The following is a 27202-nucleotide window of genomic DNA, read 5'->3' on the forward strand; positions in this document are numbered from 1 at the left end:
CATGGTTAATCCTTGCCCACAAATGTCATTGCAATTCATCTTAAGGACAATGTTGTGATCTCTGGTGTCAAAGGCAACACTAAGAGCTAACAATACTAGCACAACCAGAACAATATGCAATGTGTGCGGCCTCTGTGGGCTAAATCCTGATCAAATGCTTTTTGAATACCATTCCTCCGAAGAAACAGCATGGTGGACACAAATTAGACATATTTGAGTACACAAGTCAAATCAAAACTGTGCCTTCTTTATAAGCGGTATTAATAAAGTCCTTAGGACATGCCCAAGTTATAGTTTTTCTCACTCGCCTAAAGACATTAATATTTTTTTAAACTGTAAGCACAAATTCAGCATTTTATGCCATGTGTTCGTAAAGAAAGTACTAGTATTCAAAAAACATTACAATGTAAACACAACTCAGCTTTGAACACAGTAGACAAAATTATATGACAGTAATCAGTGTGAACAGGAAATCATTGTCCGGGCTGTGAATGTGTATTAAGTATCATATGTGTTGGGAAGGTTACTTTGGAAAGTAATAGGTTACAAATTACAATTGAATTTACCCTATTTAAAATGTTTATTAAAGTAATGTAACTAATTACATTTGTTTATTTTTAGATTGCTTTTCTGATTTCTAGCACTGGAACGCATTTTTATCACTTATGGTGGCAAATCTTAGACAGGTTGTAGCCTAAAGCTTTCAGCGCCAATGTGGATTGATGTAATTGGCAGACTCTACAAATTCAAACAAGAGAACCAATCAAAAGCATCAGAATAGCATCGCTTTACTAAACGGCCTTTAAATGCATCGTGCACATCAAAAACAGGCAAAGCAACAAATTAATATTATTCAACATATCCTAGCTTTTTACAGAAAATATTCAGATGTAACCCCCTTTGTAATCATTAACATTTTCATAAGTAACTGTTATTTAATTACACATTTTTTCTCAGGAACTGTAACTGATTATAGTTACATTTATTTTGTAGTTAAATTACGTAACTCTGTTACATGTAACTAGTTACTCCCCAACACTGGTCATAAAAGAGTAGAGATATATTAGAATTACCTACAGCATCCTTTAGAGACTATGAGAAAATGATCATCACTGTTATGTCATGGTGAAATGTTAAAGATAAAAGTTTGATACGCTAAATGCACAGAGTGTAATGTGTGATTACATCAGTAGCTGTTTTTTTTTCTTCTCCAGGCACTGACCTCAGATCTTCTTCTTAAGTATAACTGGAGAATGAGGATTCAGAGCCTCCCAAACATGGACAAAAGCACAGGGTCAAATGCTGAGCCCATTCAGCAGGACGAATCAGAGCGAGGGGACGTCACTCTCCCAGAGACTTTAGAGAAGTTTCCAAAAAAGCTCAGAGTTCCTCTGGAGGGGATTCCAGCCGCCTCTCTGCTGTGCCGTAGTCAGCTTTGTCCGTCTCTGCCTCCTCTCTTTTGAACAAGTTCTCCTCTTTCTCTTCGGCTGCTAGTAGAAACACAAGAAATCAACCATGGAGGCCATCAAGAAGAAAATGCAGATGTTGAAACTAGACAAGGAGAATGCCATAGACCGCGCAGAACAGGCAGAGATTGACAAGAAAGGTGCAGAGGACAAATGCAAACAGGTAAAGAGACTAACTGAAAATTGAGATTATATCAGACAAGACTGTTTTCTATGGGTCCATGTTTCGGTTGTTTTCCATTGTTCCAACTGTATTCTCTGTTAGGTGAAATAAGGAAAAGTTTGAGGAGGTGTGGTATAAGCAGTGATATAAACATAATACATACTTTATCACAAAATAGTTTATAGCCAGAGTGCTCACAGAAATCATATCATTTGACTTGTCATGTATAATCTGACTTTCTATTTACTGTATATGAATGATCAGTAATCGTGTGGTCATTGGCATCAACTTCCAAAAAAAAAGAATGATTATCCCAGTTTATGGTCCAGCATTTCTGATGCTTGGAGCTATTTTTAGTCCTGTTCCTTAAGACCTGTCAATCATGACTAACTGAAGTGACCGATGCCAAACATAGAAGTGTAAATATGTTAGTATATTTAAGAAGGTAGACTTGATTACAGCCATTTGATTAAGAGCCCCGGGCCGATGGGTGACATTTCCATCGCTTGATTAAACGCGACACAAATAGCAGCACAAATGGGCCTGTCACCTGTTCTTAGCTATTTTACGAAAAGCCATTTAAAGAAGACCTTTTCCATCAAGGATACTGTCATTCTCTATGATGGAAGTGCAGCTGGCTTTTCCAATGATGTCCATTTGATTTTGAATCAGTTATCTCAAAATATCTCATTATTAGAATTGGATTGGTCATGTGCTCCAAAATAGGATTTTTTGTTTTAACAAAGATGTTATTTCCCAAAAGCATGTGCCCTGATGGCACAACTCAATCTATTCTTATCCCAAGGCCTTTGTTATTGCATCCCTGTTGGTCAGCAGCACACATGCTGTCCTTGATCTTTTTTTGTCCCGCTCCACCTTCATGAAATTGTTCCACATAATAGGATCAAGGCTTTGTACCATCTGGAGCCACCAGGCTACATTTGACGCCAAAGCCGCGATGCTTCTCATAACTGGCTCCCCGAGCCTGTCCCGGTCCATTAAATGGACTAAAGGGGAAGGCATCCTTCATGAGCGCATTGTGCGTGTTCACTTGTTCTGTCATTCACCCTAGTTATTTACACTTCTCAATTTATGAGCTGACCAAAAGGCTACCTACCTATGAAGCTGTGGTCTATTTTTGCAGCCAGCATTATGGTCTGCGTTTCCATATGCAGAAGCCGACTGTCTCACTGGCCCAAAGTGAGCAATAAATAGAGGCTGGTTTATGACACTAATCTATGTGTGATGATACAGTTAATGGGTTGTGGTTTACTTGAGGGGGGGGACTGGCAGCAGCTGCAGAAGCAGTCCACTCGTTTATGAGACGGGATTTAGAGATCATCAACTATCATCGATATAGGAATGAGTCAAGATGGAGACACATTACTTGATGAGTAATGATCTTCCAAAATGTGGAGACATAAAAGTTTATAAAAGAATTCCTTTGAATACAACTTGGCGAAATGCCTTTTATCACATCATTTTACTGTATTTTCAGAAATGGGACCCATAATTGTAGCTCTAAACAAGTGTTTTGGGTGTAAGTGAGTCAAATTTTGCTGTGTTTATGTGGATCGAATGTCATTACAATGATGGTAAACACAGGTAAAACATAGCCCCTATATAGACAATGGATCAAAGGGACTAAAAATGCAAAGCTATCTACACAGGTTTAGAGTTAGTGTAAATTAATAACAGAAGTCAACAGAAAGTACCCACAATGATATAAAAGTCAATGTGTGCCTGTGTGTTCATATTTTTTTGTCCCGGTTGGGACTTCAACCTGAATGCACACTGACTCATGGAAACTTGTGTCACTGTGGGGACATAAATTGAGGTCCCCATGGGTACAAAAGCTTATAAATCATACAGAATACGTATATATATATATATATATATATATAATGCAGAAAGTTTTGTGTGATGGGTAGGTTAGAGTAAGGGGATAGAATATACAGTTTGTACAGTATAAAACCCCACAAAGATAGTGAACCAGACATGTATGTGTGTGTGTGTGTGTGTGTGTGTGTGTGTGTGTGTGTGTGTGTGTGTGTGTGTGTAGCTGGAAGAGGAGCTCTTGGCCCTGCAGAAGAAGCTGAAGGGCGTGGAGGACGAGTTGGACAAATACTCAGAATCACTGAAGGACGCTCAGGAGAAACTCGAGCAGGCCGAGAAGAAGGCCGCAGACGTGAGTGACACACATGATCATCAAAGATTTAACATATCTCTCATTCACACCTTGTTTGATTTGTTGTGTGCAATACCTTTCAAAAGAATACACAACTTGTTTTTTTTTTTAAACCACTGACATAAATATTTTGCATGAATCTCACAAATACAAATTCACGTCATATTTCACCCCATAAGATGATCTGTTGCATAAAAAATGAAGCCTATAGGCCTATATATGATGATAATAATACATAATGAGTGTGTTTACATGCACGTGATACGTGACAGGAAAGTGTCCCTATATGGCAGATTTGAGCACATCCAGCAACTCTGTTCTCATCTCCTGCAGTGTTAGGGACCGTTCATGTTTTCCCATTCCAATGCGCAACTTTTCCATTTTACACGTGCTAGACGGACATCTTTGACCGCTGCGCTCGGGTCTTTTGCGGCGTTCATGACACAGCGTTCTAAAAATCTTAATTGTCTTAACAATAGGCCAATGTTGAAAAGACGCAGTGCTGGGTAGTAACTGACCAGCCACTGGTCATGTGACTATAATTGAAAACTGAGAGTCACACAGCAATTGGTCACTGGAATTTTTTGGGTTTTCTCAACATTTCAACATTGCATATCTAATCAACTCCTGATAAACATGTTAATTATTATTTGAATTATCACTGTATTTGAAACAGTATTACTGTATTTGTCTTTCGGACACATTAAAATGTACACATCCACGTCATTTCTTTGACCTAATATATTTATATGAAGAACCCCCCGAGATTTTACTTCGTAAGTTAAGTCAAAATAATAAATAATAATTACTAAAATTAAGTTCAAGGTCAGATAATCAGTCACATGAATGCAGGTAAACAAATACAATTTTATTTGTACTGTTTTTATTATATTTTATGATTTAATTACTTAATAGCTTTTCATTAAACTCACAAACCCCTGCTGCAGTTCCATCACAAACCCAGTCTGGAAAACCCTAATGTAAAGTAATATTTAATGTAATGCACTTTATGTTGTTGAAAACAAAGAATGGAATATATTTTCTTTCTCTTTGTATTTTTATATCAATATGGTACAAGATTATTCTACTCAAACCACTGTAATAAACACATTTGGTCAAAAGTAATCTAAAAGTAGTCTGATTATATGTAGGCCTAATGTAATGGATTAGGTAACTAACAACAATTTTTGTCATAATTTTGGAATCAGTAACCGATTACAATTTGTATGTAATCTACTGAGTTGGACAGAAGTGTTCAGGAGCTGGAATGATGAAGCTCAGCTCGCACGCGCCCTCCTGTGGCGGCAGTTAGTATAGCGTCTACAGTGCAGAGCTCAGGCTGTCAATCACGAGCGGCTTCCTGTCAGCAGCTGCTCTGCTCTGGAGAAGGTGTCGAGCCCATCCACTGTATCATATTCTCTAAACACTTCATAAACACTGTCAGCACCTCGCAGCAGATGCCGTGCGTGCTGCGACTTCATCAAAGACCGCTTTTTGCTTATGGATACATTTTGTGTGTACTGAGTGGATGAAGTAATGACAGTGAGACTCGCAGCGGCAGTAAAGGGTTAACGGGTTCATCCAAAAATGAAAATTGAAAAAAATGAAAATGATTTACTCACCCTCAAGTCATCCTAGGTGTAGAAGACATTCTTCTTTCTGACGAATAAAATCAAAATTGTCCTGGCTCTTGCAGGCTTTATAATGGCAGTGAATAGTTGGGTCATTTTTGAAGTCCATAAAAGTGCATCTGTCCATCATATAACTGCTCCACACGGCTCCAGGGGGTTAATAAAGGCCTTCCATCCATAGGCTATCCATATTTAAAACTTAATAAAGTAAATTATCTAGCTTCTACCAGATCGCCTTCCGTATTCAACTTACGGAAAAAGTGTAGTGCCTCTCGCAGTTCAAAATGCTAACGCTACGTCAGACGACATTGCACACCAGTTACGTCTTTTTCCAATCTGGCGGAAGCTAGATAATTTACTTTATAAAGTTTTAATTATGGATATTTTTCTTATACAAACACATGACTTTGCTTCCGGAGGCCTTTATTAACATCCCGGAGCCGTGTGGAGCAGTTATGGATAGATGCACTTTTATGGACTTCAAAAATGACCCAACAATTCACTGCCATTATAAAGCTTGGAAGAGCCAGAACATTTTTAATATAACTCTGATTTTATTCGTCTGAAAGAAGAATGTCATATACACCTAGGATGACTTCAGGGTGAGTAAATCATGGGCTAATTTTCATTTTTGGGTGAACTAATACTTTTAAGAGCTGTTATGTTTCCGTTCCAAAGCTTAAACATTTCCATTGAAAACATGAGGCCATTTAGTGCGTGGTCAGGAACGCTCACTCTGTGTGTATTGTATTTGCACCATTACGTGGCCAAAAAAGGAAAGAAATCAGAGGAATGCAGTGATTTGTTTAGAGTGAAGAGACGTCAGAACTTCCAGTGCTTCTGCTCATAGTTTCACTGAATGGATCGGTCTGAGGACAGTGAAGTCAGACGTTTGACTCAAACATCCTGCTTTATGGTCATGATTCGCTTGAAATTCATTTGATTGGACACAATTATGAAGAAAGTCTGGAAGTAATAACGCATCTCTCAGATCAAATGCCCAATTTGAGTAAATAAGATTTTTAGACAGGTGACCAAGAATGCAGTAGATATAGTAGTCTATAAGTACTGTATATGTACTGTATATTCATAAGCCTCGCAATGACAACATTTTACTTTCTTTTAACAACATTTTCCCAATTTCACACATTTTACATTGAGTCATTGGAACTAAACAGACAACAGAACCAGGAATACAGATTTGCAAACAAACAGTAGGCCTACATAGGAATAATAAAAAATTTCTTTGACAATGAGGGCGTACAAATTCAGTGGTTAAAGTCACAGTAAAACAGAAGTAGATATTTTCCTCCTTATTGTGAAGTACATCTAGGTGAAACTGATTATTGAAAAATGTAGGACTGGCCCCACTTTTGTGGGCGTGGCATGCACTGGGGCGGGGTTTACGCGCACTAAATGACTGGAGAAGTCCAGCACACATCACTAGAGAGAAGTTGTGAAAAATTCTCATAGAGTAAATTCTTAGCTGGACTATATATTTTTTTTGCCATAGAGTGCAACAGTCGGGTTCTGGAAGTAAAATATTTTCTCCATAGGGAAATTGATTTTGAACAATAAGCCTTTAAAAATTAAAGACAGCCTTATTGTGAGCTATGAGGTGGTTAAAGGATGGTATTGGCTTCTGCTGAAGCCACCAGTCCACTTTATTTTTATCTCTTTTTTTTTAAGTAATCGTGTTTAACAGTGGAATCCCTGGTTAAAAACTACATTACCCATGATGCTGTACAGAAAATTGCAACAATCAGAGAGTCGAAAAAAGCAACATTCTCCAAAAGAGCTCTTTAGCCCCGCCCACTCCCATGAAGCACTGCGAATAAAATAGTCCTACTTAAAATATTTGAATATTATATACAGTATATATGCATATTTTACAGTAAACTTCAAATGTTTTATATGATCGTTTTGAATGCATAGTTTTATATTTCTCCATACTTAATTTGAATATGCTGTTCGCAATGCCTCATGGGATTGTAGTTTTTCCCTCACTAAAACATTACCTTCACTGTCTTGTACCTTTGTATTTTTGATTTTCAAATTCTTTTTAGCTTCAAATCAAAGTTTGTATTGTTGTGATTCACCTCGTAGCTGATTGGCTTGGTTCAAGGCTTATAGCTAACTCTTTAACAAAGAATTTTTTTTTTTTTTTTTTTTTAATTTTACTACTACTAGCCAAATAATAATAATATTACAATAATAATAATAATAATAATAATAATAATTACATTTCAATATAAAAATATATAAAAAAGACAATAAAAGGCCCAATCAAAAAAGATGAAATTAAGACATTTTCATTTGCATGTCTAGTGACCATTAACCATTGTCAGAGAATTGTTAATTTGCAAATATGTTGTAAAATTATTGAAATATTAACCTTAAATTTTGTACTTCAAGTAAATCTTTTTTTACGTCAGGGTTTCAGCTCACAAAAAGTTTTTGAACTTATGTTCTAATGAAGTATTAATTTCAAGCATACAGCTGTATCAATAATACCGTTATTTTTATGAATATATTTAATTTGTGAAGGCACAAATCAAACATGCGATTATTTAAATAAATAGCCTGCTCATTTAAAAAAAAATGAGTTGCTCTTGATTTTAGTTTAGTTAATTAAGACATTAGTTTTTAATAAGTAGGCTATTTACAAACATTTTATGCTGAAGAAATTGTGATGAATGCGGGCGTCAGGTCCCCTGATAGCACATGTACATCTCTGAGACGTCTGCAAGATGCTCATCTGCAATAAGTCTCTTATAATAATAAGACATTTCCTGTCAAATAGACATTTAAAACGTCTTATGATGTTTGTGATTTAGAATGTATGTAAAACTGACATTTTAAAGATGTTTATCAGATGTTTGTACACAACAGATGCTTTCCAGATCTTTAACAGACATATTGGAGACGTACGTGTGCTATCTTGAGAAGAAGGTTTCTGCATTGGAATTCACCTGTGTATCCCTGCTCGCTTTACGTCCTTAATGATGATTTCGTTATGAATTTGGTCTGTTTTTGGTTTACGTGCTGAAGAACAGACCGAGGAAGCATCAATGAGTATTGAGGAGAATCCCTGCTTCTGACAGGGGAGGGTCTTCGGCTGAACCTGCTGCTCCTGCGCTTCGGATCACCTGAAAGCTGCGCGGCGCCATCTGTTGTACCGGCGTCAATCAGCTTTCAGTTGAGCCTGTCGGTCGGATATTTGTTCCGCTCTTGGTCTTAATACGTTACACCATTCGTCGGCGATTTGTTTCTCTCTACGCTAAACTTTAACACTTATGTGGTACATGAACGCATGATTGTTGACTGGGATAGAGCGATATCGCTGCTGTCCTGCCCGTGTCGTGTTTAGCATTGTTAATAGTAGCCTCGGGAATGGCATCGATAACATCCATAGAGGCCGTGAAACGGAAGATCCAGAGCCTGCAGCAGCAGGCGGATGATGCGGAAGACCGAGCAGAAATACTGCAGAGAGAGGTGGACATGGAGCGGCAGTGCAGAGAGAGAGTGAGTGGCCCTCTCTCACACATCAGATGTTATTATTTATCTCTTTATTTAAACTGGTCTGTTGTTAACTTCAAAGATAGCATATTCACTGCAATGTCCCTTTATTGCAAAAAGTCAGTTGTTTGTAAGAAGGGGCCTTTGTAGGCCAGGGGTTTTCAAATGGGGCCTGGGGGCTGGGGCCACAAGGGACTGACAGGGGGTCGGTGGAAAAATCTAGATTAAAACTGTAAAAAAAATAAAGAAAGAAAAAGGCGATTACAATAAAAATATTAGTTTGTTAACAATCTATTAAATCATTTTGATTAAAATGAATTAACAAAATTAGATTAAGTGTAAACATTGCATTTAAAAAAACTAGTTGATTGGCTTAATATCATTTTAGATCATTTTAGATTGTAATTTTTCAGTCTATAGATTTGGTGTTTGTAAAAGATAGATGCCTTTTAAATTTTAGGATGAGGGTCCCTCACGTGAAGATATATTTGGGTGTTTGTGGCATCTAAAAGACTTAAACCCCTTGTAAGTCCGGATGACTGCAATAATCTTTATTAAACACTTGTATTACATGTTATGTAGTGTCACTCACTGTCATTGTGTGCTGATTGTCTTAAACCAAATTAAAACATCAATTTCACTTTGTAAACACATTATCCAAATATCAGTATCCATTTAGGTAGAACAAACAGTGCAGTATCAGTAAAAGAAGTTTGGGCTTGTCGTTGTACACAGAGCTGTCAGATGAACTTGGGCTAATGCGCGGGACAGGAGGAGCGGATTAGAGTTCATGTAGAGGGCGGGTGTGACGCACCGACTCAAATCATCTCTAACATCAAACTTAAGCTGTTTTTATGACATTGGCCTTATAGATTTGTGATACAAGTGTTCAGTTAAAACAAGTGATTATGCAGTTTTAGTCCTCCTGAAGGTGGAGCTCAAAACTTCTAGAACAGGATAATCCTCTTGTGTTCTTGTCTACCGGTAAGAAAAGTGGTTGTTTACATCAGGATAGACAGCAAATAGACCAAGATAATTTCTTGACAGGAATGAAAACGAGGCCGTGAGGGACAGAAGTACGGTGCGTTCAATGGATTGTACTGTTTAACAACATGCCAGTTGTTCAGCTGATAAAACGTCTTTACAGAAAAAAAAACTTTTCAGTATGTCATGATCTAGCGTCTTTATTCAGTGTGTGCCATTGTAAAGGCTGTACGTCTATTCCTCACAGCCTTGAGTTGAGTTCAGTATGGCGTCTAACCTGACTAAAGTCTATTAGATAAAGGTTTTGATGTGCCGTCAAGTTCCTATAGTCCATCTTATCTGTGTTTCACCAGCTTCACTTGAAACGGGCCTTGCAAAAGAAGGGGCCTCCACTTATGCTCAAAAAAGACCTCCACCATCACGCAGTGCACGCACGCCAGTGTCGAAAATTAACAGGCACTTGGGGCAAAAATGCAAATAAAATGAATAAAAATGCTTCCAAAAGCCAAAATATGGTGCAAAAAAAGTCTCGGTACAAGTTCTTGTTTTTGCAAATCACATGAGCAAAAGTGCATTTTTTTCCCGAATATCAGCATCTTTGCAAATGTGATATTGATTTTATTCAACATTTTAATAAACAATAAGGTAATAGCAAGCGGCAACCTTCCGCGGTTTCTCTTGAAGCCAACACAGAAGTGACTTAAACTGCAATTCATCGACTGGCCGCTAGAGACTGGCTCCAAAAGGGTGTCAAATCTGTATCTCCCCCATGTTAAAATGTCCAACTTTACAGCAGAAAAAAACCATGTTTCCAGGAAGCGGCAACCTCCCGCAGTTTCTCTTGAAGCCAATACGGAAGTGACTTAAACTGCAATTCATCGACTGGCCACTAGGGACAGGCTCCAAAAGGGAGCAGAATCTCATTGAGCCCCATGTTAAAATGCCCAACTTTACAGCAGAAAAAAACATGTTTACAGCCTGGTACAAATTGTGGTTTTGGTCTATATGGCTAATTTTGCCCTTCATGATGACAACTGTGCATTTTTTTATAACTCATTCGTTTATATTATATAAAGCCTTAAGGTTCTGCATAATTAAGGGCGTGGCCACTTTGAGTGACAGGTGGATAGTCATTTATCTGCTGTCTGTTAGTCATCACCTCAGCTCCACCCACGTCTTTGCCCATTTTCTGTTATCCGGGAGTGACACGCGCCCATAGCCCATAGGATTCTGATGAGCAGTTTTGAAGCGTAAAGTAGGGTCGAGCTGGCCGTTGCCATCTTGGCAGCGCGTCATCGCGCGTCACTCCCGGATAACAGAAAATGGGCAAAAAGGCGGGTGGTGGGCATAGCTGAAGTGACGCGATGACTAACAGACAGCAGATAAATGGCTATCCACCTGTCACTCGAAGTGGCCACGCCCTTAATTATGCAGAACTTTAAGGCTGTATATAATGTAAACGAATGAGTTCTAAAAAAATTCACCCCATCACAGTTGTACTGAAGGGCAAAATTAGCCGTATAGACCAAAACCACAATTTGTACCAGGCTGTAAACATGTTTTAATCTAGTGTAAAGTTGGGCATTTTAACATGGGGCTCAATGAGATTCTGCTCCCTTCTGGAGCCTGTCCCTAGTGGCCAGTCGATGAATTGCAGTATATGTCACTTCTGTGTTGGCTTCAAGAGAAACTGCGGGAGGTTGCCGCTTGGTTTCTGTGCTGCTCTCTGCGCACGATCTTCACGTGATGTGCGAGTTTCTGTCTGAGTGTTCGTTTGTCACAATATATCAGGCATTAGTTCAACATAATATACATCTGATGGTCTAAAATCGCTTTAATGTTCAAACTGGCAGGCCTTAAAACATACAAATGACAGCTTTGTGAGGACGCAGGTGAAAGAGGTCTGCCTTCTGGGAGTGCGCACATGCGTTGTCAGAGACGCGACACAGCTCGGCTATGTCACAGAAAAAAGCTGAGCACTTTTCCGTATTGTTGTTTTTGAATAGTGCACAATCGCTTTATAAGTTCAAGCCTTTAAACGCATTTACTTGACAAACTTTACGGGGACAAAAGTGAAAGCGATCTGGCTTCGGGGCTTGCGCACGCCGTGTGTGTGTGTGTGTGTGGCAGCGTGTAGGCTATAAGAACGGCAATTAACTTACCTGTATAAACTGTGTAAAACATGCAGTTACTATAGTGATTCTGGGCATCTGTAAACAAAGATAAGTGCTCCTGCATCTCTCTGTGTGCCTGCAAACTGCACTTGATGTGACTGACGGGGCGTAGTCACATGACTAAAACCGAAATAACCGACATGGGAAAAATACGGGTTAGAGGTTCTGAATTTCGATTAATCGTACAGCCCTACTAGAAAGTGAAGGTAACGCTACATACGCGCAAATTACGGCTAGTTGAACAAAATAATGTTGATGTTGGCAACATCAAAATTGGAACCTGAGTTTAATAGCAATCATTTTCATTGTGTGAGCTATGGTCTGTTACATGATTTACTGTAAAACATTTGCTTTTCCAGTAGGTCAGAACAAATGCAGCAGATATGTTGCTTGTTTTAGTTGTTTTATTTTTGTATTTTAACCTGGATTTTGCCATGGAAATATCTATGGCTGGCATGGCCTTAACCCACAAAAGAATTAGGCCACCTTTGTACTGAGCACTGTTGTTTTGCTAGTACAACTATTGTTGTAAGTATTTTATTAGCCAGATGACATCACACTTGCCCTTTTTGAGTAGTGATAAATACGGCTATATATTGTTTTTCAGCATTCTTTAAAATGATAAACAGACCAAGCATTTATTCATGTTCAGTGCATGCTTTATTTAGTGATGTGATCCACATGTAAAGGGTTGACATAGTAATTGCAGTGCTAGGGTGTAGTTAGCTATTAAAGTATTGGACAAACAGTTGACAGAGATTTCAACCCTCTTTACCCAGTGAACTTTGCATTTTTAAAGTTTAACTTTCGGGCCAGCAATGCATGCATTCAGAGAGAATGTTACTGTGTCTGATGGGAACATCTGCTTTTTTCAGCCACAAAAAAATTGGGATGGGAATCATAACAATTCTTAGGGAATGCATGAAAAAGTCACTTTGGATAAAAGCGTCTTGCATAAATGTATTGTATATATGTAAAAATTCTGGTTCCTACAAAGAAATGTATACCGGTTTGATGACCGAATTTTAATTTTTGGGTTAACTAACCCTTTAACAAAGAAGATTTTATACATTTAAAAAGTAAATAAGACATTCATTTAAGAGATTCATGTTTCTGCAGTTAAAATTTTGAATATTAGCTTAAAATACTACTGCTCAGTTTTACATTTTATATTAATTTTATAGCCGTGAATTTGCACATTGTTCTGAGCAGAACAGTATATGGAAATAAGCGTTTGCCAATTAAATACAAGAATTTAGGCCTTTATCTGAGAGATTTATAGTTGGGGTTTTTTCTCAAATAATTGTTAGTTGCAACCACTGACCTTTTTAAACTTTTTAATATAATATAGTGCAGTAATAGGGGATTGTATTTATTGTAATATTTAATGTATGTTCAAATACATTTCTGTTAGTCACTTACTAGTCAGTTAAAAATATTTCGTAATTTGAATACAGAAGACGGTCTGGCAGAAGCTAGATATTTTAATTTATAATGTGTTAAATATGGATATTTTTCTTTCACAAACGCATCGCTTCGCTTCAGAAGGCCTTTATTAACCCCCTGGAGCCATGTGGAGTACGTTTATGATGAATGGATGCACTTTTTTGAGCTTCAAACTTGTGAGCCCTATTCACTGCCATTATGAAGCTTGGAAACATCCGGATATTTATTGATATAACTCAGATTGTGTTCATCAGAAAGAAGGAAGTCATATACACCTAGGATGTCTGAGGGTGAGGGGTAATTTTCATTTTAAAATGAACTAATCCTTTTTAAAACTGTTCATGTGCGACTGATACGCAAAAAATCGGGTGATTTTATGTCAGTGTTTTGGCTGTAAGTCAATGATCTGTCAGTAAGGAATCGGAAAATGGCCACTCGAAAACCGCCTGCCGAAAGTTTAGAACGCAATGAGCAATCCAGTCATTTATATATATAAATATCAGTGGTTGCAACACTAAAACCTTACGGTTTTTGAAAGGGGGAAAACAAAAAGAAGAGTGTTGCACTTAATTTAACATTAATTCACGTCACATGCCATCATCGCCTTATCCAAACAATTTCAATCATATTCTTCCACCGTGTCGTGCAACCCCCTGTGTTCATTGACCGATTTTCCTGTGATCGCAGGCTGAGGCTGAGGTGGCGTCCCTGAACAGACGTATCCAGCTGGTTGAGGAGGAGTTAGATCGTGCCCAGGAGAGACTCGCCACTGCGCTACAGAAGCTGGAGGAGGCAGAGAAAGCTGCAGATGAGAGCGAGAGGTGTTAACTTTAACTACACACCTGGGCTTTGTTCAGAGGCACAGTATTTTATGTATCTGACTCGCATCCATTGTTGTAATATGAACAAAAAATAGACAGCAAGATTCAAGCCAGACTTGTAGGTTTTTTCTGGTCATTTGAGATCCGTCCAGTGTGTTTCCCTGCCTTCGGCCCGAGACACTGGGATCAGCATTCCCGTGACCCTACATAGGACAAGCGGTTTGGAAATGGATGCATGTTTTTCCACAATACCGACTACTCTCTCGGCTAGGTCTCTTGGTAATGCGGACAGTCAGTACTAAATATCTTGTGCATTGTGTGAACAAAGCCTTGGAGAACCATGAGGAAATACCTTAATCCTGTTTAGATTTGCTAAGTTTGTCTGTTCATGGCATTGCCTTAATGCAATACTGACCATGTGCTTTTTTCTCACAGAGGAATGAAGGTGATAGAGAACAGAGCAACAAAAGATGAGGAGAAGATGGAGATCCAGGAGATGCAGCTGAAGGAGGCCAAACACATCGCTGAGGAGGCGGACCGCAAATATGAGGAGGTGTGCATGACACATTATTAAATGACTGGAATCAGTTGAAATGTGGCTTCTTATAACTAGATCCTTTGCACAGTAGATGGCAGTTATTAGGGGTGGTGGTATGGGATGGGTCATTTTTTATCTCAGTAACACTTTATATGACAGTATATTTTTTGCAGGAAATTTAACCCTGAAATGTTCATCATTGCAGTTGCACGTCTTTAAGGCTTATAGGGTTATAGGGCAATGCACTCAAATGTATGAATAAACGAGTCATTACGGCCAGGCCTGAATTTTCACAATGGTGGCAAAGTATTCATGAAGACATGGAAAACACTTTTTTCTAGATTCAGATGAAAGAAGAATAAGCTAATCCCATAAGCTTCCTAAAATATAAGAATTAATTTGTTTTCTTATATTTCATATTTATTAATTTACGAATACATTTATATATGGCAGTGACTTGTGGGAATATCTTGCAAGTTTGGTAGATATTTTTCATCAACACCCTGTATGTATATTCCAAGTTTCATGTCCAGCTGCCATTCAAATTTGAATTTTGAATGGGTGTTGGTGGCCCATTCTCTTAGTTCTTCTTAACTTACAGATCTTTGATATTTACCTGTAATTGGTAATAGCTGTAACTAGCTGTGTTTGTTTGACTGCAGGTGGCGCGTAAACTGGTGATTCTTGAGGGTGAGCTTGAGCGCTCTGAGGAACGAGCTGAAGTGGCTGAGGCGTAAGTACATACAACTCTTTAGTTGAGATTGGCCTATTGCATTATTGTAAAACATTAATAAATCAAATCATCTGTAGCCTTGTGTGTTAACAGTGTCTGTAGTCGTTGATATTTCTTACTGATATAATTTGTTTTTTAGTAGCACTAACATATATTGATTGTATTGGTTTATTCAAAAATCTGTGGAATATGTGTATATGTGCCCATGATAACAAAAGTGATAAAACATTATGGTAACAAAAGTGCATTATAAATGTATTGGCATGAATAATTTAGTATGATATGCATGTCTGTGGTACCTGAAACAAATTACAAAGCTGCTTCCAGCAAACCCGTGTTACCATTCAGTTGTCATTTTGAGCTGACATGACAGAACTGGAATTTCCAAAGTCTTCTGCTGCTGCAAATGCTCTATATTTAGTAACAGAAGAGTTCTCAGGGTCATTTAACAACAGCAAGGTTTCTGATTGTCCTTTCTCCCCGTTTTCCAAATGCATGCTCCATTGTTCCTTATCCGGTGTCTCCCCCATTACCTGCCCCTCCCCCATTGACCTGTTTTGGACTAACCCAGTCGAGTCAGGCAGCTGGAGGAGGAACTTAGACTCATGGACCAGAATTTTAAATCCATGATGGCCGGAGAGGAAGAGGTACTGCTGAGAGACTGACGTAGCACGCTAACGCCGGCTTCTTTTTACTTGATCTATGACCTCCTCTGCTGCTCTTCTCGGCTTTATTCCTATGCCAATGAAACGCATCTTTTTCAAAAAGTAAAGGGGCCTCAACTAGAAGCTTGGGGAAAGTCGCACTTTCATTTCTGCTGTAATGTAAAAATAGCTTGGAAAAGGATTGCTTTTTCATTATTTGAATAAACATTAAAGTAGCTAGGGTTGACCTCTCAACTTACATTCCAAACAAAAATTATATTCTATATTACATGGACTTCTTTTTCTATACAAAGTGGTTTGTGAATAACGTTCAGGCATGTAAAGTGTTACAAGCCTGATGTGCTTGGAACTGTGACTGGTTCTAAAGATAAAATAAGGGAAATTACTTAATTGATACATTTGAGGTTGGGGTCTCTTTAGCTAAAACTGCTGCCTTTCCTGTCTTCTCAAAGTGCTGTCTCTCTCCTCTACTTTGCCCTTTCTTTTCCTGCATCTCTTGCTGTGGTGTAGCAAATCTGGTGACCTTGAGGAAGAATTGAAAAATGTCACCAACAATTTGAAGTCCCTGGAGGCACAGGCTGAGAAGGTAGGCAGAGCACTCAGCATTTTTCAGCGTGAAAGGTCCAAATGCCCTGCTGTTCACTTTCAAGTCAGACTGCTCATGTTTACCTCTGTATTTGTGGTTGTAGTGTTGTTCTTTGCCCAACAAATTATTGTATCACATGTCATTTGTCCAAATTTTAAAAAAAAAACTTAAGATGAGATTCCCCTTGTTAAATCAGCATTGTATAGAGGATGAGATAAGACAATTCTTTTTAATCAGTTCTGTTGGTCAAGTAAAATATCTTTCTCATACTCAGTCTCCATAGACTTCACTGCCATTTCTCTTGCCAACACTATGCATTGTTATTCTTCTGATTTCAGATGCGACAATATTATGTAGCCTATTAAGAATTCTTAAAATATAGAATGACTGCAGAATATTTATTTATTTTTTATTCCCCAGTACTCCACAAAGGAAGACAAATATGAAGAGGAAATCAGAGTACTCACTGATAAACTCAAAGAGGTGCGTTTTCATTTCACTATATTGAATTTTCACTACTCCATCACTATGTGTATACACAATTCATACTGTGAATTATAAACTATGAATACTGTGTTCAGTGCTGGTGAACTGGCTCTGGGCTTGTGCTTTTCTATCCAGTGATGAATGTTGTGTTCATCACTGATAGAAAGGCACAAGCCCCTTGGCCCCATTGAATTCGACACCGTTAAATGTTATACACTCATATGATATGGGAACCTTAAAAGCTTCATCCTAAAGAATCATGCTATCTGAAACTGGATTAAACAGCTTTGACCATGTAAACTGGAAAACATGATACACAATGGGTAATTGCAAGATTGTCAATCCATGCAGCACCACCCATATACAAATTTACATTGCAGTTACTAACATTGTAAAAGTTTGTTTTAAACTTGATTTATTTTTGTAAGTGTTATTATTATTATTATACTAATTAAATTTTGTATATTAAGGGGACTTAAGTCTTATAAGTACTTAATTACTTGCTAAGTCAACACTGGCTCGCCGATAAAAACCCCAGTCTATCCCTGCAGCAGATGTGAAATCTTCATCTACTATGTTGCCATTCTCATTTGAAGTATGCTGTCAGTTATGTCACTTCACTGCCATTCACATCCCCTTTCCCGTGGCCTCATGGGATGGTAAAGTGTCCAGTGCTTGTGCACTTTAGAATGGCCCTGTCCCAAATGGCACACTTCATGTGTCTTGTCTCGTGGACTTATAATGACCACCAAGTGCACGTGACCGTTAAGTCCACAAGACAGGTCCTGTACCAAATGGAACCCTAAGCCCTCGCGATCTTTCTCTGAGTCCACACTTTCGTAATGCTGCTTTGACTGTTGGGTAGAAGTTTGGACTCTGCAAAAGTGCACATCGAGAGTGTCCCACTTGTCATTTTAGGTTTCAGAAGGGTGCTGGCGACCGATATGCGCCCTCAATGCACTTTTGCTGAGCCCACAAGTCCACAGCAAGAAGACCACAAGGGTTCCATTTGGGACAGAGTCTGTTTTTTTATGAATACTGTTTACATAGTTTTACATGTGTGTGCATTCCACTGCGTGAGTTCTGTTCAATGTAAACACATTAGTAGTTGTCTTCTTCTTCTGCTCTTGAGTCTATGGCGACCCATAGAACCGTATGGTAAAAAGTTGTGAAATTTGGCACACCAATTGAGGACAGTCTGAACATTAACCACAGCCAATTTTGAAGTATCTAAATCAATCCTGCTTGTGCCACCAACTGTTTCACTTATGTTTTTGCTAATAACTTTTAAACCAAAATTAAAAATTATAGAGACAAAATAGAAACAAAAATCTGGTTTCCTCTGATTCCTAGGCTCAAGATGATTCAAATGCATAACATTTTTCCGCCATTGGGTATTTTCTGAAAAACCTATGTTTTCAAACTCTAGATGAGTGGTTTTCAAACCTGTCCCGGAGCCACCCCAGCACTGCACATTTTGTGTCTCCCTCATTTATCACACTTGATTCAACTTATCAGCTCGTTAGTAGAGACTGCAAGAACTAAATTGGGGGTGTCTGATAAGGAAGGCATACAAAATGTGCAGGGCTGGGGTGCCTCCAGGACAGGTTTGAAAACCACTGTTCTAAATGGTTTGTCTAGTTTTCACCGAAATATGCTCTGTTTTACAAAATATGTACGTTTGATGCGCATAACCCCCATAGAATTGTTGTTTGTGTAATATTGCTGAAGTGATAATTTTGTCCAAATCGGTTATTGGAAAAATAATCATTGTAAAATTTGATACTGTCTTTCGCTCAAGAGTTCATGAGAACGTTGATTTTCTTTTCTCTAGGCTGAAACACGTGCTGAGTTTGCTGAGAGGTCTGTGGCAAAGCTTGAGAAGACCATTGATGATTTAGAAGGTACACCTTCAAGATTTATTATGCTGCCTGTGAACAGTCTACTAATGACAGAATAACAGCAATGTACTTTGTGTGTATTAGCAGTTTTGATGCCTCACTCTTCATAGTGTGTCATTCCAATTATAACTTCCCTTCCATGTTTTGTAAAACATAATTAGTAATAGGAAAATGGAAAAACTGTTTCGCATGACCAGAATGTGCTGGTGGTATACTAACATTGCTTGAAATGGTGAAGGCGTTGCGTGTGTTTTCGGCAGATGTATCTGGTGTATTTTTAATGTACTGAAACTGCATGTCATCTGTTTTTTGGTGAGGTGACTGACACCTTAGATGTTCAGTGAATGAGTAGACGACACGTGAGAGCATGTATCGTGGGTTTTTGGCGGATGGAGTTTCATTTCAGAGTGACTGATCAAGGCGACTCTCTGAGTGAGGATTGCTTGTGCCAAGGTTTTTTTAACCAAGATTTCATACTAATGGCTTGTTGTTCAAACAAACTGGCCTCTGTAGTCCTCCATCTGACGGCATTATTTTGTCTTTTTCTGCTCATTGTTTCGTTCTGTCTGTTTGTTTGTGTTCTCTGCGGTCGTTCCTCTGGGATGATGCACAGATGAGGTGTACGCTCAGAAACTCAAGGGTAAAGCCCTCAGCGAGGAGCTGGATCTGGCTCTAAACGACATGACTACCCTCTAAACGTGCTCTCTGTCTTCTCCTCATCCTTCTCCTCTCCGGTTTTTTCCCTTCTGTGGCATTGTCCATTTGGCTAGTTCTGGTTTGTTTTCTTCTACATGTGACTTTGAAACGGACATCAGTCTGATTCGATGGAGCTCAGGCTGCAGCTCAAGTTTTGTGTCCTTTCTTTCTCTCCTGATTTTGTAATCTGTATTGGAATGGTCAACATTGTGTATTGTTCCCTCCCAGGACTGTCCATTTAGAGGTTCTTGATAAGCCTGATGTTTAGCAGAGTATCTCTAACAGTGTTGACACTTCCACTGCAGCGTCTGTGTCGTATGTGCTCACTGCTGCTTTACTTTATCCCACTGCTGTTGTAATAAATGTCCTTCCTAAATGTCTTCCTTCAGTTTCCTTCTGTTTCTTGAGATTTATTTATTTGCATTCATCTCACAGATTGACCATCTATTTTATTTGCGAGAGTAAATAAATCAGGTAGTGACAATTTATTTTGATGATCCACTTTATATATTCAATTAACTATAAGTTACTTTGGAACTATATGTCAACTAACTCATTAGAATATTAGTAGACAGTTAGGGTCAGTAGAATAAGTTGACATGTAGTTGCAAATTTACTTCTAGTCAGTAGAATGTCTGTTGAGGAGCATCAAAATAAAGCGTTTTGTCGATATTAAGCAGACTGTCTACTAATACGCTGTTCAATATATCAAATCTGTTCATCCTATAAAGCGATTGTCTCTCTTCAGAATTTCTTTTTTTATCTGTCATTTTTCATTGACAATCATTTCACTGTATGTAAATCACACATTTATGCCAAAATTCTTAATTAATATTCAAAGCAGTCGCACTGTCAACGCATTACTGTTTAAGATTAATCCAATGTTTAACATCATTAAATGTCTTTAAGGCAGTTACTACGCATTCATTCATCTATTTTAATACTGCTCTCAGAAAAATTAGCCACGGTTTTACTGGAGAAAAAAAATGGTTGTTGTAGTTTAACCATTGTATTTGTAGTAAAACAAATGGTAATCAAGCCACGAAAAAAAACATGGTTAACATTTTACTGTAATAAAAACCGTGGGTAATTTTCATAAGGGTGTTTATCAGTCAAATTCATGGACTGCGGCAGGTTAGTTGGGTAATACATATGAATGCACATTTGGAAGGGAACGTTTCAGCAGGCTATGATGTGAGATATGAGATGTAAACATCCTCATTTTGGAAATGCATAGGTCTATGAATGTACTCCCGCATATTATTTTAAAAAATGACCTTCATCCCGCCATATCAGCCTCATCCATGCTTTCCTCTATTCTTTTAGTGTCAGGAAATGGTGAAATCTGAGGTAAGGATATCGTTGTTTAGAATTAGAGCTGCCGGATCGCTGCATGAACACTGGTGAGAGGATTCCGCCATTAATTTTGATTGCATTTGCAATGGGACCGGAAGTAGTGGTACAATGCTTCACTTACCGTAAATAGGAAGTGTGATAAAGGTCTATAAGCCTCAGGCTGATGGAAATGTGAATTCACACAGTAGAGGGCGCAGCTCAAACTAACCTTTCAGCTGTGCTGCCATTCTGGATTGCAGAAGAATAGGACTTAGGAGAAGAAATTTCAACACTTAATTCCACAATAAAAACAAACAAAAAAAACACGTTTGGTTAATAAAGTGAGATTAAATACATAAAGTATATTTGTGGTATTTAAGATATTTAATTAGTGCAGGTTTGTGTAATATTGGATATTCTGAGTTAGCTTTTTCACTGTTTTTATTCATTTTGAGGAATACTGAATCTGTTTTTGTGCAAGTGAGATGAGTTAATGCCTGCTCACATTTAGGGCCCTATTTTAACGATCTGAAACGCAAGTGTCAAAGCGCGAAGCGCAAGTAACTTTGTGGGCGGGTCTCGGCGCTGTTGCTATTTTCCCGGCGGGATAAATGGCTCTTGCGCCCGGCGCAAATCTAAAATGGGTTGGTCTGAAGTAGCTTCATTATTCATAGGTGTGGTTTGGGCGTAACGTGAATAAACCAATCAGAGCGTCATCCAACATTCCCTTTAAAAGCAGGTGCGCAAGTTCCATTATGGATTGCTATTATTATGGCGTATTTACCAGGCGCACGCCAGGAGCGGTTCACAGCCGAGGAGACTGATGTTCTTGTAAGAGCAGTGAAAGACAGAGAAGTGAAGTTGTAATTTTGTACATTATGGTAAAGGTGATTTCACAGTCTTTTTTTTTTCAGTCTTTCAGTTTTTTCAGTTTTTCAGTCGATTTTTTTTCCTGGTTCTTGACGGACAAACCAATTTGTCAGATGTCCTTATATACATATATGTCTTGCCACTATTGGGCAAACAGGTCTTATCCTTAATTATTACAATTAGCCTGAATAATTTGTAAGCTAGATTTATGGCTATTTTTTCACATCTTCGTGGCACACCACAATGATTTCCGTCATCTCATGTGTTAATATTTTTTTAGTGTAACAATTTATGATTTGCAAAAATAACTGTTGCATCTGTGTAGATTACATGAGCAAAGTGTATGCGCGTTGTGCACGCTATACATTATGGTCAAGCATGCGCCCTTAAAATAGCATAATGAACAACGCGCAACGCGCCACTGACTTTAGACTAGGTTTTTTCTGGTCAGTGGCGCAATTGTTTAATGGAACAGCAAAATAGCACCAGGGATTGTTTGCGCCGGAACACGCCTCCTTTTTTGCGCTGAACCGCCCAGGTAGCGCAAGTTCATTCACTAGTTTAGCGACGTGCTTCTGTGGAGGGAAAAGCGCGCTTTGCGCGGGTGCAAAATAGGAATGACACATGCGTCGGTGTACAAAGTCATTTGCGCTGGGTGCAAGATAGGGCCCTTAGTCTAGAAGTACAATAACCATCATGTTTTCACACAGCGCACTCTCCTTTTTCACAATGCCTCTGCACGTACTCACGATTTCTCTCAACATCAGTCTATAAATGGGAAAACAAAGTAACTTACTCGGATATTCTTCAGATATTTTGTTGTAAATTTAGAAGTAATGCATTACTTTACTAGTTACTTGAAAAAAAGTAATCTGATTAGTGATTACAAAACTTGTGTTACTTGTAATGCATTACCCCCAACACTGGTCATAGGCATAGTCTACTTCTCTGTCCATTTTTTTATCCATTATTGGTAGAAATATATTTAATTTGACACACATACAACCATAACATGGTTGGATATGGCCCGTGATCTGCTTCGCTAGTGTTTTCAATCTTACCGCAGTGTTTTGTGTAGAAAGAAACTGCTCTCATGATGGTGTTGTGAATGTGCACTCCTGTATCAGGCAGTGCAGTGATTGGATGGAAACCAATTGTAGGGCATTCCCTCGCATGAAAAATGTAAAAATTGTACTCTGAATCACTCAAAGCTTGATGACACACATGTTTTTCTACACGGTTTTTCATCTATCACAATGAACACAAGGTCAGAAACATACTTTATGCAACAAGGCAAAAGCAGGGTCCTCTTCAACATCATTAACGTCCATTCTCTGGTCTACATGTATTGCTCTGGTGGTGGAGTTTCCTTCAAAACTTAAACAGACTTGCTCATCAGGATTCTCTTCAAACCATTGTTCTAAAAAAATTGACCGATAAAGAAGACCAATCATGTTAATTTCAGCTATGCAAAGAATTCAAGATGTATTTACATTGTGTTTCAGATTCAGTTCAGAGTTTCAGTTCAAGAGTAGCTTCCAGTTCCAGATACCAAGGTGTCCTTGTTACAGTATATTACACATTTAAGGACTGAGTGAGATTAAATAACTGCATGTTAAGTGAAATTACATTTCAGAAAGCAATTGAACCCTTCTGTTAACATCTCGAATGCTTTAGGATTTCATGACCCTTTTAAAAGCATAAATCAGCTGCAGTTGACTAAAATGGACAGATTTTATTGAGTCTCCTGTCTCTAATATCAAATTTAACATCTATGTTTCTTGTTTGCTACCTTAAGATTCTAAAAAAAAAACATTATAGTTATTATCACTGAGGTCAGGAGTGAGTGACTGCTGGATTCCATGCAAATGTGGAAGCGTAGTTTATGGGATTCACTGCATCTGAATGTGCTTTTCAGTCCCATAACTTTCAGTGTTATACTTTGTATGTGGCTAAATAGAAAAATAGAGAAAAATATATGTGATCAGAAAAATTCAAGTCAACAAATGATCATGCTAGTGCTTATTTACTGCTCTTTGAATTCCTTGGAATCTCTTGCTGTCTTCGCCTCCTATACCCTCATTCACTATTCCCTACATTACCGCTTTTGCATAGTTACTTCTTGCTGTTTAATAATCATTTAAAACGTAGGAAACTACCTGAATGGTACTTCATTCGATGCGTGGAGCGACTCTCTCAGTGCATTATGGGTATTATCTAGTCGTTGAGCGTACATTGGTTGTACACTCGTTATTGCGGTGCATTGTGGGACTAAATTGGTGCACTCGATAATGTCCAATATGGTTTTGGACACCACTACAAATGGCTGTCCCTTCAAATAGTGCCCTATTTAAGGGTATAGGGGGCGAAACATCTTTTATGCTGAGTGTTCATTAATTCCAAAGAAAATACATTTACAGAATAAATTCTTAGATGCGCATTAAAGTCACTTGACTTGTAAGTGAAACAACTTCAATTTCTATTTTGCGTTATAAACGGCAGTGACGATCTTCTTGCGCTTTAGCAATATTTCTGTTTTGTTTTGGGTCACAATTTTGCTGTTTGGATAAGACACAGACATATAAGACTTCAGACACAACCTGGTTGGAGTTGCTTGTGTTATTGACTGTGCCTTTAAAATGCTCTGGCTTTATTAAATATTGAATGCTGACATATTACACACTGCCAATGGCTTGCAGACATGGGTGCTTGTAAATAGCCGGTTTGACAGAGGAACAAAAACTTTAGAAATTCATAAAAGGTGCTGATAAATGGAGTACGGAAACTGCACTGGAAATATACTCCAGGGACAGTTATATTACAGGTTTAGGTTTGGGTGTAAATACAATTATTTACAGTGTGGTTTCTTAGAGAATGATCAACAATTCCTCTAATTTTTACAGTTCCTATATCATAATTGTCGAGCTTGCTTATTTTATGTGATACTTTGCGTTTTTCATTATTCTGAGGTTGTATATCAAGGCTGTCTTACCAAGTCTCTTTTTGTTCTCACATCACCAGAGAAACTAGCCCAGGCCAAAGAGGAGAATCTGAACATGCACCAAGTGCTTGACCAGACCCTTCTGGAGCTCAACAATTTATAAAGATGGAGTCTTACAGCACCTGCTCTCCACCTGCAGATCTTTGCTTTGATTAATGAATGTCTTATAGTCACACACTTGCTATTTTCTTTCCAAACAACCCAATGCAAACAATGTCTTGTAATAGTAGCAAAGCCAGCAGTACTTTAAAAAAAATAATTTACTTGGATTTGTAATAAATTCATTGTGATTGTCTAATTTGGTTTGATTTATTCGAAATGCCACGTTTACTACAAATGTTGTTTCCTCAAAAGTCAACTTTTTGACCTGAACTGAAAAAATGTTGTTATTCACTACTTTGGACCATACTAACAATTTTAAAGAAATTTTTTGCACTTTTGAGGTTACTATTTTTTAAGCTTTTTCATTGATTTGTACCAAATTGCACAACCTGTGATTGTAACGAATGTGTCTCAAATCAACTGTAAAATTATAAAACAAATGCTGCAAACTTGTGGCCTTTCTGTGAAATTTGCTGTTCCAAATGCAGCATATGTTTTTGATGTGATTTGTGTGGATTTTATTGGGGAGGGTCCAAAAATTAATTTGTGCTGATATACCCATGCTTGTACAGACCTATATTAATTTAAAATGTTGTGAAATGGCAGTAGGCTAAATCATTGGTCATAATGATATAAAATTGGGCCTGTATGACATGGCTTATGCTTTCGACTGTAATAACTACTGCAAATGTTTGCAAACTGTCTTTTGTCGATTTGACAGATCTGACCAAATCTGTGCAGCGTCCTGTAACAGCACATTGAACATCGCGCTACTTAAGGTGATGATTATACTACTAATGATGGGGTTGCATTAGATTTCTGAAGCGATGTCACTCTTTCTTTGTTATGTGAAAGAATGCAATGGATTTGATTGATTGGGGAAATTTATTTTTAAATTGTTTAAATGAGTCTTAACTCCTCTAATGCAAATCAATATATTGTAAATCCTTGAAAAATCAATGGAATTAGTTGATATATAAAAGGGATATAGTTAAAGAAACAACTTTCGGGTCATTCTTACACACCTTTTTAAATGATTCCTTCAATTTTAAGAAGCCTCACCCCTTTATGTATTCTATGCAATTGTTTGTGCTGATTAAGTTGATTAAAATAATGAAAATAGAACTTTGCCTTTTGACGATTTGTTTACATGCCGATGTTTTTATCGCAAACTTTGAACACAGTTTATGGAGAGATTAGTGAATGTGTATTTGTGCCTTGCCATAGAGAAGTGTTTATGCACAGCTTTAGTGAGGAAAAACTGATTTACATTTGAATAAACAGACTGTTGTGCCTCTGTTTTCATATTTATTAGTCATTTAGGTGTAAAAGAACCCCTTAAAAACCCTTACTAAATAACCATGGAGAGTCAGCAGTTGCTGGAACTCAGACCCCCATTTCAGGTTTTATTTTGAATAAATTTGCAATGTTAGCTATGGTGTGTAAATTGATGTGAAGAAAAATTTAACAGTTTAGCATAAGGCTGCACCATAAAATGTGAAGATAAAGCGATCTAAATACTTTCTGAAAGCACTGAACATTTTAGCTAAGTATGGCCATGATGTGATCCATGTTTTTGATAGTCTCAACCTCAACGGACCATTGGCTGATGCATATGGCACACTTATCTGGAAACACTTCAGGAGTTTCGAAGGCGCAATCTGATTGGTTTGAATTCTACAGGATGTCCGCAAGATGTGTGTGTAGTGTTCTTTAACGGCCCCCCCTGGAAACAAATGCTGTGACGCCAAACTCCCTCTTGGAAGAAGAACGCTGTTGTGTTTACATCTGTGACAATGAGCGCTTATCAGGATCAACTAAACACTGGATTTTCAAAAGTATGTGAAGTATCGTGGCTCCATTGTTGCAGTAAACCTGCTCAACATTACTGTTTTAA

General features: G+C 38.1%; 1 protein-coding gene across 8 annotated transcripts; it reads left to right on the forward strand.

Annotated features, from left to right (window-relative positions):
- The first annotated feature begins 1314 nt into the window (after positions 1 to 1314).
- tpm2 (tropomyosin 2 (beta)) lies at positions 1315 to 26602 on the forward strand. 8 transcript variants are annotated; one of them, XM_079805337.1, is made up of 9 exons: positions 1315 to 1629; positions 3692 to 3817; positions 14259 to 14392; positions 14828 to 14945; positions 15593 to 15663; positions 16839 to 16914; positions 17335 to 17397; positions 19235 to 19304; positions 19915 to 20377. In XM_079805337.1, exons 1-9 carry the CDS (start codon positions 1516 to 1518, stop codon positions 19995 to 19997), a joined length of 855 nt encoding a protein of 284 aa, XP_079661463.1. In that variant the 5' UTR covers positions 1315 to 1515; the 3' UTR covers positions 19998 to 20377. The 8 variants fall into 8 exon arrangements, with proteins under 8 accessions (XP_079661463.1, XP_079661465.1, XP_079661464.1 ...); XM_079805339.1 differs by lacking the exons at positions 16839 to 16914; positions 19915 to 20377 and adding exons at positions 16235 to 16310; positions 25224 to 26597 and having other exon boundaries at positions 1328 to 1629; XM_079805338.1 differs by lacking the exon at positions 19915 to 20377 and adding an exon at positions 25224 to 26412 and having other exon boundaries at positions 1328 to 1629.
- The last annotated feature ends 600 nt before the right edge of the window (positions 26603 to 27202 follow it).

The sequence above is a fragment of the Gobio gobio genome (genome assembly GCF_949357685.1).
Source record: "Gobio gobio genome assembly, chromosome: 22".
NCBI lineage: Eukaryota > Metazoa > Chordata > Actinopteri > Cypriniformes > Gobionidae > Gobio > Gobio gobio.